The 17286-nt window shown below is 34.7% G+C and overlaps 2 protein-coding genes across 6 annotated transcripts in view; one reads left to right on the forward strand and one right to left on the reverse strand.

Moving 5' to 3' along the window:
• Positions 1-4486, forward strand: part of LOC136038015 (26S proteasome regulatory subunit 7) — a 28030-nt gene extending 23544 nt beyond the window's left edge. The window contains exons 8-9 of the mRNA XM_065720943.1: positions 508-703; positions 4263-4486. Of these exons, the coding sequence (XP_065577015.1) occupies positions 508-703; positions 4263-4420 (354 nt within the window). The 3' untranslated portion in view covers positions 4421-4486. The remainder of the gene's footprint in view (positions 1-507; positions 704-4262) is intronic.
• Positions 4487-13119: 8633 nt separating this feature from the next.
• LOC136038016 (ceramide transfer protein-like) overlaps positions 13120-17286 on the reverse strand; it is a 56513-nt gene continuing 52346 nt past the window's right edge. For all 5 annotated transcript variants that reach the window (XM_065720944.1, XM_065720948.1, XM_065720947.1 and 2 more), the window contains exons 8-11: positions 16453-16678; positions 15402-15604; positions 13912-14047; positions 13120-13367 (exon numbers count right to left, since the gene is read on the reverse strand). In XM_065720944.1, the coding sequence (XP_065577016.1) occupies positions 13240-13367; positions 13912-14047; positions 15402-15604; positions 16453-16678 (693 nt within the window). In that variant the 3' untranslated portion in view covers positions 13120-13239. The remainder of the gene's footprint in view (positions 13368-13911; positions 14048-15401; positions 15605-16452; positions 16679-17286) is intronic.

The following is a 17286-nucleotide window of genomic DNA, read 5'->3' on the forward strand; positions in this document are numbered from 1 at the left end:
AAACTACAGTTATTAATTTTTAAGAAGTTACCATCTCTTCAAAGGAGGTATTATCCATCGTCTCTAATATTCATATTGTCTTCGGTATTTTATCCACAATAAAGTTCAACACACGCAGAAAATAATTGGCGAAAAAACCTTCCCCACCCCCACATGATCACATTAATTCAATGCTAGGGAAGATTTTTTCTTTGAAAAATACCCAAAAACAAGAGAAATATATGGAAAATAGTGTACGGTGGAAATCAAGAATTTTTTGAGGGGGGAGGTAGGTTATCAAAAGTTTTTAAAGAGGGGAGTGTTAAAGTTCCTCAAAAAAGTCGAATCAGATGAATTGAAAAAAAAAATGAAAAAGATCATAAATATGTAGATATTTGGGGGTACATGTCTGAAGAATCCCCTATTCCTTTTTCCGTGACTGTGTCTATCTTACCAACATTTATGAAAAACATTTATGCGTTTCTTAAATGTATTTTGATTGTGGACGGCTATTTTCTATTCATTTAGGTTTTGATGGCTACTAACAGACCTGACACTTTGGACCCAGCTTTGATGAGGCCTGGACGTTTGGATAGAAAAGTTGAATTTGGCTTACCTGATTTGGAAGGAAGATCACATATATTCAAAATTCATGCTAGATCCATGAGCGTAGAGAGAGACATCCGTTTTGAATTACTTGCCCGATTATGTCCAAATAGCACAGGTGCCTTATTCCATTTCCATTTGTTTACAGTATGGTGGTTTTTAGTCAGTCTTTCCCTGCAGGACTTTAATAATCAGGTTTATTTTGGTTAATGAAGACATTTTAAAGTAAGCAAGTAATTAAATCTTCGTAAATACAAATAATTGCAATAGAATTTTGACTTGAGCCAGTGGAGGGCAGAGCCTGACATGTTGGCTTAATAAATAATTGAAGAGAAACACGAAACTAACACGAACCTCTTCAGAGAAAGCAAGGTAAATAAAAAAAAATCGGCACTAAAAGGAAAAAAAAGAAGAAAAAAGAGCAGAGGCCATCCCAGCGCGAACATAAATCAAAGCCAAATCAATCTTTCGTAAATCCCCACATCCCGAAAAGGAATATGTATTCGAAGTTCTTTTTTTCATTGAGGAACGATTTTTAGGAATTATTTTAGTCAGGTTAAGCTTGTTTGTGACATAGGGGATATGGTATCTCAATGAAAGTTTAACCCTTTTTGATTTAATCAGAGGAAGATGAAGCTTCTTGGAGCGAACATGGGCAGAAGAAATGATGACCTTTAAAAGTTGTCTTTCATGCATATATATTGAATTAAATATGTGAATTTTAAATTCTGCCTTTATTTTTGGTCCTAGCTGAATCTTGTTCTTTTTTCTAACCAAAACACGAAAAGTAATTAAACTGCCCAAATCCCTTCCTTGAAATATTTTATGTTCTCGTCAGTGATCAGGCCAATAAGTTTTTCACGCCTGGCAATAATTTAGATATTTAGAAATAGTGTTGTCAACAAAACAAGGTTTAAAAGAGCATGTAAAAGAGATGACTAAGAGAAGAAAAGTGGTCTCAGCAGATAATCTACGTAATTCAACTCTTAATCCTGACTACAATACTTCACTGAGTTGAGTTCAAGGGATATAGCCCAGCAGCATAATTGGAATCAATGGAGCTGAAACACTTTAACACATTAATTGATCTCCGCATAAACTACACATAAATCAGGGAAAAGAAGGTGACTTAGGATCATTTTTGCTTAGATTCGGCTGACTGGTGGATTTGATATTGGCTGAATATTTGAAGCCTACCTGATAATAAGTTAGCAAAAGCAGTTTATTTAGAGATATTGCAGTCAAAACGAAAAGATCATTACCGTAAAAAATAGAAGCTGTATAAAATGAAGCAGCTCTATCATATATTTGGAATGAGAGGTAGGGCCGCCAGAGAAAAATGAATTGTTTGGATGGATGAGTGTGCGAGTAGAATAAAAGACAAAGGAGTATAGATTTTAATCCACACAGTTAGAAGATCACAGACATTAAAGTCTTATTCAAGAGAGAAAAAGGTATAGGTTTGAAATACTATTAGAAACTAGTTCTACCGGTTGGGATATTACTTATCCCTCGTCCAACATAGTTTATTGCAGTTAATATCCGTTAGAATAAAAGAATAAATGATCCGTTAGAATAAATAAATAAAGTTAGAATAAAAGACAAAGGAGTATAGATTTGAATCCACACAGTTAGAAGATCACATACATTAAAGTCTTATTCAAGAGAGAAAAAGTTATAGGTTTAAAATACTATTTCAAACTAATTCTACCGGTTAGGATATTACTTACCCCTCGTCCAACATAGTTTATTGCAGTTAATATACGTAGATTTGTGAGTTGAATAGGCCTCTGATTGGCGTAAATCAGAGGCATTTCCACTGACAAACCTACTAAACAAATTCCAATAAGCTACATTGAAGAAGGGGTGGGTTTCGGATTTGAGCAAGTTCTCTAAAACTAAGTAATAAAAAAGGGGTTTTTGAAAGAAAGGTTTAGCCTTGAATGTAGATTATTTTGCCTTAAGTGTAATTAAGGAGCTGATGATGGTATTCAGTTGACATCCTTAGAGAGTGCCAGCAACTTGTTTTTGTAAATATGTTAATTAAGAGATGAAAAGTAGGATGAAAAAACAAATTTGATTCTTTATTTAAGAGAGTTGAAGATAAGATTTATACCTATTTTGTGTTGTGTATTAATGTATGCTGTGTTGAATGGTCTTATCTGCATAATAACAGTTCGTTGTTGTTATCATAATCTTGTGTTTTAATATAGTCAACTCGTCTCCTAATCAGAGGGGTTTCGTTTGGAATGGAGAGGTGTTGATAGAATCCTCACTCCTGCCTAAGTTATGCTTGTCGCAAAGATAAAATTGAAGATTCAAACGTGGTTTTTGGGATTGTTCTATGGTTTTACTGAAATCTTACCGGTTTTACTGTGGTTTACCGCAATTTTCCCGAATCATTATCTTATTCTATTGTAAGAAAAGGTCGGTACAGACAATGAGTTACTGTTAAATTTATTGTCCACTCAATCTAAAAAGAGGCTTCGAAAAGCTTTCTTTTTAGAAAGTCCGCCGTTTCTTCCTAAAGTTACAAAATATTAAGGGAACACTTTAACACAGAACCTATAAGCCGAGGGTGTATCTTAACATGTAAAGTTTCCGATATCACGGGGCAATACCATTTGGGAAGACTCCGAGGTATTGAGAGATTTTGACCAAAATCCCAGTAGATCCGTATAAATCGAAAAAGAAAAGAAAGAATAAGATTTTAGACAGTAATTTTTGTTCCTTAACTTTAACAATACGAGGTAGAATACAGCAACCAAATTTGTAGAATTACTTAACAAGACGGAGAATTGAACTCAGTCGAACTTGCATGGAATACAAGTTTACGTTATTTGTTGTCCGCATTTTGGAAGGAAGCCTGTAGTAAATGGTTAAACTCTGGCATCTCTTTCTCGCTCATATTCATCGTAGGATTAGCACGGTCATTTTCTGTGTGGAAAACAGTGATGCTAAAATTATTTCTCCTTACGGCTCAATTTTTTTCTAATAGAGACTCTTCAAAGGAAACAGATTCGATTCATTTTATCTGTCCGTCTGCAAGTGTGATTATCAACCAGTGTCGGGGTATTACCCCGACCTAGGAATACCAGTCAATAGGGTATTGACTATCTTTAACTGCCATTAACTATAATTATTAACGGCCTATTGACGGTTACAGAAATAGTAATAAAAGAAAAAAATAGTAAGATAACGAAACTTCTTAATAAAAAAGTGCATATTTTGCTGAGTTCGGTATACAAACTTCTAGAAATAGACTCAGTGAAAATTGCTCACTGATTTGAGCTAACTAAATACCGCCTCTAAATGACTATTCGATTTTAGCGTTCAAGGAAATTTGTTTAAATAATCTATTAAATTCTATACTATAGAATTTGTCTTCAAGTAAGCTCTTTTCGGATTATTCCATTTCCAGTTTTTAGTAATTCACTCACAGTCAAATTTCTTAGGAGAATAAGAGTGTTGTCAAGGAGGAAAAGGGGAGAGGGTAATGCTTAAAAGTGCTTTTTACGTAAAACGATAAATATTTTCGTATCCTCTGTACATCTTGGCATCTCGGGGGCCAATATTGCCACTTATTTTAATTACTTCCTCTCATACAATAAATTATCATTTGTGGGTATTTACCTGCACCAGTTTAAGATCGAATTTACGATGTTTCTTTTTTCTAGGTGCGGAAATTCGGTCCGTTTGTACCGAGGCAGGAATGTTTGCTATAAGAGCACGTCGAAAGGTTGCAACTGAAAAAGATTTCCTTGAAGCAGTCAATAAGGTTATCAAAGCTTATGCCAAGTTCAGCGCTACACCCAAGTACATGACTTACAATTAAAACTCTTCTGATTTGTGCTGCGTTTTTGTGACTATCTTTCAATAAAGTTCGATAAAATTCCTTCTATATACTCCTGTCGCCAGTTTTTACAGTTCATATATATATATATATATATATATATATATATATATATATATATATATATATATATATATATATATATATATATATATATATATATATATATATATATATATATATATATATATATATATATATATATATATATATATATATATATATATATATATATATATATATATATATATATATATATATATATATATATATATATATATATATATATATATATATATATATATATAAAAAAAATCGCACAATATCCACAAAAAATACAATATGTTTGATGTACAGTATGTTTGAGCGTCGCCAGGAAAATTAAGGTTTTTCTACCTTTTGTATTCAATACTGCCTACTCTGTAGTGGAGTGCAGGTCATGAGCCCAATAATTCAGAGCCTGACAAAAGGGCAATTATATGAAGATGCATCTAAAGCTCGTAAGGACCACATATCTAGGTCAAGACAGAAACACAAAAATATAGTCAACTAAAGTCAAATAAGAAATACATAAGCAAATCATATATGCTTCAATTATTACACGTAAGGATCACGTAGACTAAATTACAGGGATCGACGAGTAAATTACAAGTCTAAGACTTCAACTCAGAGTCTGTGCGGATTCATTGCCTGATAATCTCCTGTCATTCATATTGGGGATCAACTAATTGGAGTTCATCACATTTTTTTCTCTCTGTCTGTTTTGTCTGAATCTACCAAAGAGCTTTTTGCGAGGGTTCTAGGTGTTCCCCCCTTGACGTTTATCCCGAAGAAAATCTCCCCCGGAAAACACCCCCGCGGAAAATAAGGCTCTCCAAATATAAGAATTTTATTTGAGTTTTTTTTTTCTGTTGGGAAAAGAAATTTTGGTACTTGTGTATTATACGCCACTCACTTAGGTTTACGCTGTGAAAACAAACCGGTTTCTTCGTTAGTTTCTTACTGCTTAGCGTGAGACAAGACAAAGACAAGTGAGAGAATAGATGGGAAATATATAATTGGGGCTATATATTTACACATAAGGTGGAAGATAAAATATTTGGACAGTTTGAAGTCAGAAAACAATTCTTACTTCATAATATACAGAATAATTGTACCTAACATATTTTGCAGGCAGACCCGCTATACTTTACCCCCCTAATGTGCAAATATATAGCCCGAAGTTGTCTCTTAAGTAACGAAGAAACCGGTTTGTTCTCGAGTCGTACACTCATAAACTCGAGTTACTGGCGTATGATACACAAGCAGAAGAATTTTTCATGGAGAGAGCTGGTTTTCCCGGCATTATTTAATAACGGCCAGAAATTAAATTTAAAAAAAACAAGTTTTCTCAGCAGAAATTATTACATATATTAAAAGGAATTGCCCCTTCCACAAGACCTTGCTCTTTACGCTAAAGTTTTGACTTTTTGTCCTAATTCCTTAAGAACGATTCCTGAAACAAGATGGTCGTTCAATTAGAACAATGAGCTTTGTTATAAAATTCTATAAAAAAAAACGTTTAGCGTAAAGATGCGTCGACTCAGGAGTTTTTCTTATCTCAACTTTGAACTATTTTTAACAAAATGGCAATCTCTTACAATTTTTAACAAAATGTATTGGGGAAAAAGGGCGTGTGAAAGGGGGCTAGTTACCCTCCGATCACTTTTGACTCTTAAAAAGGGCAATGGAACTTTTGATTTTTCATCGAATGAGCCCCCTTAAAGTTAATACAACAACCCCTTGTATATAAAGCGCCTCTGACAAAAAAAAAAAAACTTTGGAGCCGTGTGGCCTTTACTATGGGCAATGGTATATAGCGTTGCCTATGATACCAGGAAATCCTGCTCTATCTCCATGAAACATTCCGGTACTTGTATATTATACGCCACTCACTGAAGTTTACTATGTGTAAAACACGAGAACAAACCGGTTTCTTAGTTAGGCTACTTTAGAGACAAATTTGGGCTGTATATTTGCACATTAGGGGGGAGGGGGTAAAGTATACACATTGTGTATACTGCACATTGTAGCGGGTCTGGATGTAAAATGTGTAAGGTACAATTATTCTACATATTATAAAGTAAGAATTGTTTCCTGACTTCAAACTGTCAAAATATTTTTATGATATATTTCCCATCTATTCTGTCACTTGTCTTTGTCTTGTATGAAAGAAACTAAGGAAGAAACCGGTTTGTCGAATTTCACACTGCGTAAACTTGAGTGAGTGGAGTATAATACACAAGAACCAAAATTCCTTCCCCCTACCGAAAAAAAATAGAATTCTCGAATTTAGAAAGCCTTATTTTCCAGGGGGGGGTATTAACCGGGGTGGTATTTTCCATAGAGGGTATTTTTCATAGGGGTATTTTCAAGAGGGCATTTTCCATGAGGGTATTTTCCAGGGGGGGGATAAAAGACGACCACCTATTCTGAGATCTAGATGCATCTTATACTTTAATAGTTGACTTAACACTGAAATTTAGGAAAGGCAACTGCATACCCGGTAGTTATGGCATTGATAGATTTCAGTTTATTTCAGTAACAATAATAACTCCACTGAGGCTTGAAGGGGTTGTGGAAAAAAAACCCTCCAAAAAAGATGCAATTTTTTTTAACTTTAACGAATATTCTTTTGGATGTACTTAGTTTATAGGGCAAAAAGTTCTTTTGCGGCGAATCCTGGAACTTCTGTATTAAAAGAACGTAATTAATAAATTGTTTTCTTTTGTGAGTGACCGAATTAAAAACAAACGAAATTAAATGGCGGAATTAAAAGAAAAGGAAGAGCTATAAGAACTAATGACTGATCTGTTGCATCTATCAAAAGTGAGCAAGGACAGGGGTTTCTTAGTCTTTTAGTATTCGCAATTAGAACGTTTTAGGATTAAATTTTACACGTTGAAGGCCCATTGAAGTGATTTTGGGGCATATTATAGGAAGATGCCATTCAGTTCTGCATTTTTGTATATATCTCTTTAGATTTTGGTGAATCAAAAAGAGCAAGTTATTCAGCTCTTGCGCAAAAAACATACCTGCGCCATTTTAGATGTGACCATATCCAACGAAGTAATATAATAACCTCCAGCAACAATACACATGATTTAAAATTATAAGCAATTTTGAAAATAAATGTTGAGAAGAATAAGTTCCTAAGGCTAAGACTAAGTGAATATGAAAAGGTGACGTTAGGTAGCGGAAAGATCGATCAAGTGGACAGCTCCACTTATCTCGGTTGGATGAATAGTAAAGACGGTGGATGCAGCGAAGACGTTAAAAGTAGGATAGCCAAGACCCGGTGTTTTATTTTTTTTTCACAGTTGAAAAAAGTTTGGAAGATAAGTAGGTATGTCTGCGAACCAGGATTAGGATATTGGAATCTACGGTCATGACAGCGGTCAAGATTGGTTTTGAAGCATGGGCACTCTAAAAAAACGGGCAAAATTTCCAAGATGTTTTCCAGAGAAATTGCCTACGGAATGTTTTGGGTACCCGACTGACTGACCGTATTTCAAACAGTAGGCTGTATGAAAAGTTCGATTCAATCCCGCTTTCTAGGGCTATAGTGAGAGAAAGGATAAGGTGGCCAGGGCACGTTCTGCGGATGAACTATGACAGATTGCAAATGATTGTCCTTTTTGGCCAACTATCTAGGACTGAACGGAAAGCAGGTAGTCCTCGGGTAGGGGTGAGAGGAAGTCGTAAAGAAAGATTTAAGGAAAGGAGAACTTCCTGGAATTAAAGGAGTTAAGTTAAAAAATCAAGTTTAAAGCTCTGATCTTAAAAATTCAGGAACTATGACAATTACTCGGTCGAGTTCTTATTTGGAAAATCTTTGAGAGTTTGTGGCTTATTAACAGTGAATATTTTATGCAACCCACTCATTTTGAAACCAGTATCTAGTGATAGCAAACAAGAGGGTGGTAGAAAAAGAGATTACATCGGTCCATTTAAATCCTAATTAAGAAAATTATTCTTGAGCTTCCCCTCTCATATGGCCTTATTATATATTGTTCCCTCCTGTGTGTTTTTAGCATTACGGTTTAGTCTTTGTTCATATCTACTTATATAACTTCCTTGAAATATCGTCTTTTACTTCCCAAATAATTTTTCAAAATTCAAAATAATTGATATTGAATTATGCTGGTACATTCCTCATAAACTACCGAAGCAATGAATATTCATTATTAGTAAATGTTTAGTTATTATGGTGGTATTGTTCTCTCAGTGAGCTAAACACCGCGCTATTTGCAGAGGAAATTCAAAAAGAAGGGTGGGGCTTTTCTGTAAGTCAAATAATTTTTAGACGACAATCGAGCTATGAAATTCAACTTGGCAAGGTTAATGTCCGTAAAACAGTAAAACATTGGAGCCGTATGGCCTTTAATATGAGAAATGCTATAGCGTTGCCAATGATACTGGGAAATTCGGCTCTCTCTCCATGAAAAACTCCGGTACTTGTGTATTATACGCCACTCACTGAAGTTTACTATGTGTAAAACTCGAGAATAAGCCGGTTTCTTCGTTACTTTAGAAACGAATTTGGGCTGTATATTTGCACATTAGAGGTGGGGGTAAAGTATAGCGGGTCTGCATGCAGAACATTTTAGGTATAATTATTCTGCATATTATGAAGCAAGAATTGTTTTCTGACTTCAAACTGTCCAAATACTTTTATTATATATTTCACATCTATTCTGTCACTTGTCTTTGTCTTGTTTCGTGCTAAGCTGAAAGAAACTAGCAAAGGAACCGGTTTTTCCTCGAATTTCACGCAGCCTAAGCTTCAGTGAGCGGCATATAATACACATGAGCCAGAATTCCGTCCCCATATCAAAAAAACAATTTCAAATAAAATTCTCAAATATGAAAGCCTTATTTTCCACGAGGGGAGTTTTTTACTGGTGTGGTTTTTTCCACAGAGGGGTATTTTTCGGGCGCATTTTCCACGGAGGTATTTTCAGGGGGAGGGGTAAACGCCGGCCACTTATTGCGATTTCTAAATGCATCTTATACTTTTCTGGTTGCTTAACACTGAAATTTAGGAAAGGCAACTGTGTAGGCTACCCGGTAGTTATGGCATTGGTATTTCAGGATGAAAATTTATGAGGAACGTACCACGAATAATTCAATATGAATTGTTTTGATTTTCGAAAAACTATTTCGGAAGTAAAAGACGATATTTCAAGAAAATTTTATAAATAGATATGAGCAAAGGCTAAACCGTAATGCTAAAAACACACAGGAGGGAATAATATATAACTTCGAAGACCACACTGCCTTTCCATGACGAAAGTAAAACAGTTCAAAATAGGAATGAAACCTTTTAATTGACAGTGAATAGATATAAAATCATTTAACTGGATATTTCAAACACTGGATTAATAAAAATAATTTTATATCTATTCACTGTCAATTAAAAGGTTTCATCCCTATTTTGAACTGTTTTACTTTCGTCAGGGAATAATATAAAATAATTCCATATGAGAGGGGAAGCACAGGAGTATTTTTTTTTTTTAATTAGGACTTAAATAGATCGATATAATCTCTTTTTCTAACATCCTCTTGTTTACTATCAGTAGATACTGGTTTCAAACTGAGTGGGTTGCATAAAATATACTCTGTTAATAAGCCACTAACTCTCAAAGAGTATCCAAATAAGATCTCGATTAAATCGAATTTTCATCGTTCCTGGCTTTTTACTTTCAGAGCCTTAAACTTGATTTTTTAACTTACGATAAGCTCAAGAATTAAGAGTTAAAAAGAAATAGCCTGCATTTTAGGTTTAGTAGCACCACGTGCATTAATTCATGCTATTCCCATGCTATCATCGCTAGTTGCATAAATTTGATTACTAATTAATAATAAAAATGACAAATTTTAGATCAAATGTTTAATAGTCAACGTTTGTAAGGTGATAATTATTCTTATTACAGTTATTATAGAGTATCATTATATTAGATAATTACATTATATAATTATATTTAGAGACCATTAACAATTTATTACTACTTCAGAACTAATTTTGACCACTGCCATCACCGTAGCTTCCAATATTCTAATCCTGGTTCGTAGACTTACCTTCTTCCAAACTTTTTTCAATTGTGAAAAAAAAAAAAAAAAAAAACACCGGGCCTTGGCTATCCTACTTTTAACGTCTTCACTGCACCCACCATCTTTAGTATTCGTCCTACCGAGATAAGTGAAGCTGCCAACTTCCATCTTCGCTTATTCTTAACCTTAGAAACTTAGTCTTCTCAGCATTTATTTTCAAATTTACTACCTGCTTTCCGTTTAGCCCAAGATAGTTGGCCGAAAATGACAATCTTTGGCAATCTGTCATCGCTCATCTGTAGAACGTGCCCTGGCTATCTTATCCTTTCTCTCACTATAGCCAGAGAAAGCGGAATTGAATTGAACTTTTCGTACAGCCTACTGTTTGAAATACGGTCAGTCAGTCGGGTACCCAAAACTTTCCACTGTCAATTTCTCTGGAATATGTCTAGCAAATCTTCTCCCGTTTTTTGGAGCGCCTATAATTCAGAACCAATTTTGACCACTGCCATCACCGTAGCTTCCAATATTCTAATCCTGGTTCGCAGACTTACCTTCTTATCTTCCAAACTTTTTCAACTGTGAAAAAAAACTTGGTACATCCAGAAGAATATTCGTTAAAAGTTAAAAAATAAAAAAACTATGTAGTTTTTTGGAGGTCATGTTTCCAGAACCCCTTCCAGCCTCAGTAGAATTATTATTGTTGTAATGAATAACATTATCAGCGTTTTTTTTATGGTGGTATTTGTGGCATGTTCTCTCGGTGAGCTGTTTCTTCCACCTCCCCTGCGAACAAGCGTTACATTTTAGAAGAGGTAGCAATATTGTTTTTTTGTTCATTATGTGTTTTACCAATAAATCAGTCCTTAATGAAAGGAAATCGTCGTATCAGCGAATCAGAGGAACGGTTAACACCTCCCTCTTGATGCCCTAGGTGCCTGTGGAGGCACAGGGGGAATAGGATGAGGCTTATTCCAAAATGCAGTTGGAGGTAAGGCCATATCCGGGGGGTGGGTGTTAGGGTGTTTGAGCCCCCCCCCCCCCCCGAACTGTTTGCCTGACACGTAAAAACGTAACAAAATGAGCATAAACACGGTTTGATGGGTTTTAAAGTTTTATGTACTCCCCCCACCCGAAAAAAAATCCTTGATACGACCCTGGCTAGAGGATTTGTTCATATTCATCGCCTAATAAACACCGCACTATTTGGAGAGGAAATTCAAAAAGAAGGGTGGTGGTTTTCTGTAGGTCAAATAATTTTTAGAGGACAATCGAGCTATCAAGTTCAACTTGGCAAGGTTAATCTACGAATTTTAGCCTTTCAAGTCCATTCAAATTTCTAATAAACGACACCAATTCCTAAAATTCGATGTGCCAAATTTGAATGCTAAAGTTTCAACAACATTCTGTAACAGCACATTTTACATTTAAATAACAGACTGTAGTTATCTGAATTTAAGTCTTAGTAGCTAAGCTTAATCAGTGCTGGCTTTCGTTTAAAAAAAAAACTATCCGCCGTCCTTTACTGTGCCACAGTAAACATTGAAACTGCGTGGCGATTAGATAAGAAATATCATTTGAATGTTGTAGTTTAAGTAAATGAAATACATTAATTTCTGAAAGTTTGAGTCACCTAAAACAGTTTTCCAAGATTTTGTTATTCACCAGGTCTTAAAAATACAGGAATTTGATCATCGATTATTTGATAAAGAAATATTGGAACAAATAAAGAGTACGTTGCTTTTATGAATCACACTTTAGAGAAGTTAACAAAGCTGTTGGTTATTTAAATATCCTACTTTTGAAAGTGTCTGATCACGAGTCCGAAAATATCAAGATAACTCTCTAAACCCAGAACGATGAAAAAATATTTTGATTTTGGATTTTCGATAATTTTTCACTCTTACTACCATTTTTTTTTTAGCTTGTACTTGTTACAGAAAATTCGATACTACCCTATCATTTGTATTTGTATTTTTTAATATGTCATTGTTTCATGTTTATCATGAGTCCGAAATTATCACAAGGGAATAGGAATAATTTTGAAAAAAACACATGTCAAACATATGTGTTATAGTTTACAATGGATCAAAGACAGCATGTATTTTTGCTTACTTTTTCTTCGACGCCACCAGCTAGTTTCCAAAGGACCCTTTTTAGGTGTTGAAAACAGTTAGAACAGGAGCAAAAATGGCTCATTAGGATTATATAAACTGATTAATCCCAGCACTGATTCCATCATTCTCAACGTGCGTTTTGTCACATAACGGTGTATTTAAGTCTATTTATTTCCTTATTTACTAAATAAACACGATTGAATACCGTAAACTTTTTACTGATGTGTGGTAACTCTTTACCCGATTACATTCAATATTTTGTCTACAGTATCTGGTATTCATTTAAGCTACCTAATAAATCTTCTATATCAGGGCAGGAATTCTTGCAGTAGGAATTCTATAAAACCTGTTAAACTCGGGATATCTGGTGAATTTGCAGATCTTTCGTAATAACAAGTCCAGATATTCATAAGTAGGTCGCTACTCGGACTTGGGCCTTTAATTACAGCAATGCTTATATCCGTAAATACATTTTCAGCTACGCATTATTTATTTAGATTGCAAATAAAAAAATACCGATAAAAATAATTTAAAACAGGACGAAACGACCCAATACAAAAATAATCATGAGGCCAAAAGCACTGAACAAGACTAGAAACATACAGGCTTATCTCTGCACTTTTCGAAAACATACTGGGTGAACTTTTTAAGGAACTTCGGATACTCTCTTTTGTAGACAGCTCTCAATACAGACGTTGGGGCCCAACCGCCAGGGTTAACTAGAAGAAAATCAATTCAAAAGATTGCTGTATATTTGAAAGCGAACTTGTTTATACACAATTTCAATATACATAATCTAATCTATGACTCACAACCAATTAAGAATGACAAAAAACAAAGTAAAGTTAAATTATGCAACTTAAATTAGCACGCGAATAAGATTAAATTTTTTCTAATCACGGAAGCTACCTTCAACTGTAAAATATAATTAGAAAAAATTCAAAAGACATTCTTTGTTTGTATATCTACTTTGGAAACTATCGTTCTAAACCATAAAGCATAATCGGAAAAACTTCTAATAATGAGATAGAGAGAATGAAAGAAAGAAAGAAAGAAAGAAAGAAAGAAAGAAAGAAAGAAAGAGAGAGAGAGAGAGAGAGAGAGAGAGAGAGAGAGAGAGAGAGAGAGAGAGAGAGAGAGAGAGAGAGAGAGAGAGAGAGAGAGAGAGAGAGAGAGAGAGAGAGAGAGAGAGAGAGAGAGAGAGAGAGAGAGAGAGAGAGAGAGAGAGAGAGAGAGAGAGAGAGAGAGAGAAAATTAACTTACCAACGGCACAATATGTTATTTTACATGTTAGATTATCCCTTGTAGGTGGTGACCCATTTTCCTCAGATGAATCAAGATATGTTTGACACATTAAACAAATCGTTAGTCCAACTCGAATAAATTTTCCATTATTGCTCTAAAAGTAGAATAACATTCAAACAGTTTCCATTTCATTTAGACAATCAGGTTGACCTAGGAGATAACTAAAAACAAGCTAGTTTCGGAATAAAATCTCTCCCCCTTCTTCCCAAATTATATTAGTTTCCATTTATGGTAGTTTCTAGTTTACTTTAGTTCTTCAAAATTATTATTATTACCAATGAGACAATAATAATCAGGACGCCCCCCCCCCCCCAAAAAAAAATCCCTAATGTTTTTGGGCTCAACTTTTAACATGTAGTTTTGAATTAAGGCCTGAGTGGACCTAGTTTTTCAAAATTCCTTGACCGTGGGCCGGTAAGAAGTTTTAAAAGGGTTCAAACAAAATTAGTAAACTTTAAAACAACATCTAGTCAACTCTGCTACTCTAAATATTGTACTGATTTTGCATAAAAATTATTAATTTTTAGACATGCAATATTGCCTGTTCCCGTAGAGCCCCTTTCGCATTCGAAGTAGACTTTTACCGCATGTTTCTTTATGATTCTTACGTCCCATGTCCATATGATTTCTGTTTTGATCTAACTTTATAATTGGTTAAGTCGATCATGGTCAGTGATTCACTCTTTCCGAAAACCATTGTGTGACATTATGTACAGGTACCTTAGGCCTGAAGGGAAGAGACTAATTCCCATTACTATCAATCAGTTTAGTTAAAATTGTGATGAGGTTTATTCCCAACTTTGGAAACTCACTCGGTTTTTTCTCACAGCCGGAGAAAAGAGCTGAAATTTAATTTTTGTTTGTTTAAGTAGGGTGGGGTGGGTAGGGGGGGCTACGGGACTTCAAATTATCTGTCGGAAGACAGTGCACATTGTTTTTTCTAATAAAAGACAAAATTGCTTCTAACAAAAGTGCTTGGTCGTTACAAAAGAGCACACGTTAGGGCTTTTCTTTATTATGCGAGTCGCCCGACAAGCTTTCCAGCGTAATTGTAGTTCTTGGTATGCACCAAACTCCGAACAAACACCACAAAACATTAAAAAACAAAACAAAAGCAATTTTAAGCAGAAATTCCTTCTAAATTCTTATTATTATTTTTTATCTATATGGATCCACTGGGACCTTGATCACCTATTGTGCATAACCAGAGGTCACCTGAAATCACCTTGCCTTGCCAAAGTCTGCATTAAAAGGTTCTGTTAATACTCTAACATAGGAGAATACGACTGCTTTTCTGTAAAACAAAAACAAACAGCTAGTTTTCAAACCTTAGACTCCCCCTCCCCCCACTGCAACACCTCTAGATAAATTTGTGCGGGCGTATATGTTGGTATTATGTTCCTCTATTTCAAAACTACAAAAATATAGGTTAAAATGTAACATCTCACCGGAAAGTTTGGGTGTTCAGTAGAATTATTGCAAACAATCCAGGCATCATGGGCATCTCTACACATATCCTTTGGAACTTTTCTTAAATGGGACCAAAATAGAGCATCTCTTTGAGTGGCAGGCCACACCTTTTTGTGAACTTGGAGAACAACACAGGCAGCGTCAGATAACCTTTCAAGAACCGTCATCTTCTCTAAAGTGGCTAGAATATTGAATAAAAGAAAAGAAGAATATTATGCATAGTTTTTGCCAACGAAAAAAGGGTTCACAGTGTGATAGAATTGGTCCTAAAACACACAGTTTTCAATTGTCTTCACAGTCATAATATGTATTGCGTGTTGCGTGTGTTTTTTTCAGTTTGGTATCACTATTTATTTGTGAAATACAGCATCGTCTTTGAATTTTATTTGATTTTGTTAGTAAAAGAGCTGGCTTTGCCTCCCTTCGCTTGCTCAGGTCTTTCGTCCTCACCAGTGATAGACTGGATATGCATATTCTAACGAGTAAAGTAAGCAGAGGGAGGCAACAAAAAGCCATATTTTGGCTTAAAAATTGAGAAGTTATATTCACAAATCTGAGTTACAATAATACAGGAAATTATTATATCTTCGTATCCAAAGATATAGGCGTATCTGACTTTGTATTCTTACTGAGGAGTGGAAATGGTTCATGAACTTTTCGTACAGCAGATTTTTCGTATGTGTAAATGACAGGAAAGCAATAATTACATCGTGGCTGAATTTAAAACATTTTTCATGTGGGGGAAAGCAGACAAAATCTATGGTATGGTATTATACGGTCTTTGAGCTGGAAATAAAGATACATTTGGATTAAACAGAAATTTATAATTGTAATGGTCTAAACGATAAATTTCCAATATGCAGAAGTTTTTCTTTCAACTTTTCAACTATGTTCTTTTTTCATTAGTTGTAATTTCAACAGCTTTACAAAAACGAGCAGAAGACAGAATAAAATAAACACAAAGAGGATGATAATAAGAAAACAAGCTGAAAACGAGGAAAATAAACCTCACAGGGAATCTGAACTTACTTTCCCACTCAAATCTCACATCTGGATTGTAAAAATGTTGACACATCTCTCGAGCTGTTACTCCTTTAACCGTGTGAACAGCCTTCAACGGATCAACAGCAAGACCGTCGATTTCTTCCTCTCTTTTATACATGCGCATTTCACCATCTTCAGCAAATAAGGTCCAAACACCATCTTCTACACCTGATTGAGCGTATTGCAATTGCTCCATTGTAATTCTCTCAATCTGAAACGACGCAAATAGGGAAGGTAAATAGAATAACAAAGAGAAGCAAAGGGGGATTATGAGGAGCATATCCACAATGTGAAAATGAGAAGCAACTGCACAATGAGAGAATAAAAAAAGTTGCATGCAGTCCACATTAAAAATCTTTCAAATAAGTGGAAAACACATAGGAGGAAGAGTAGTTGAACTGGCTTTTTTGGTGCAGGCTATTTCTGTGAAACAGTCCCCCTGAGAAGTTACGCCACCAAAATTATTATTTGATTCAATTTAAGCCTAAAAGGTTCAACTAAGCACTTTAGTTTTGTTTCAATCGTCATGTTTTACAGAGCATTTTTCTAACACTATTTTCTCTTCGTATTACAGATTAGAGTGGGAGCGGGTTAGTATAGTTAGTTACTAGTAGTTAGTCAAATCTTCAGTAAAAAATTATAAACATATTTGGGGACGAGATTAACACACATGAGCTGTTTTTTTTTTTTTTTTTTTTTTTTTTTTTTTTTTTTTTTTTTTTTTTTTTTTTTTTTTTTTAAGTTTGGCACCATGGAACTGGTTGATTAATATTAATAGCCACGTTAGCGTGAAAAACATTTATCCTCTGAGTTTCTAGA

The sequence above is a fragment of the Artemia franciscana genome, chromosome 17 (assembly GCF_032884065.1).
Source record: "Artemia franciscana chromosome 17, ASM3288406v1, whole genome shotgun sequence".
Classification (NCBI taxonomy): domain Eukaryota; kingdom Metazoa; phylum Arthropoda; class Branchiopoda; order Anostraca; family Artemiidae; genus Artemia; species Artemia franciscana.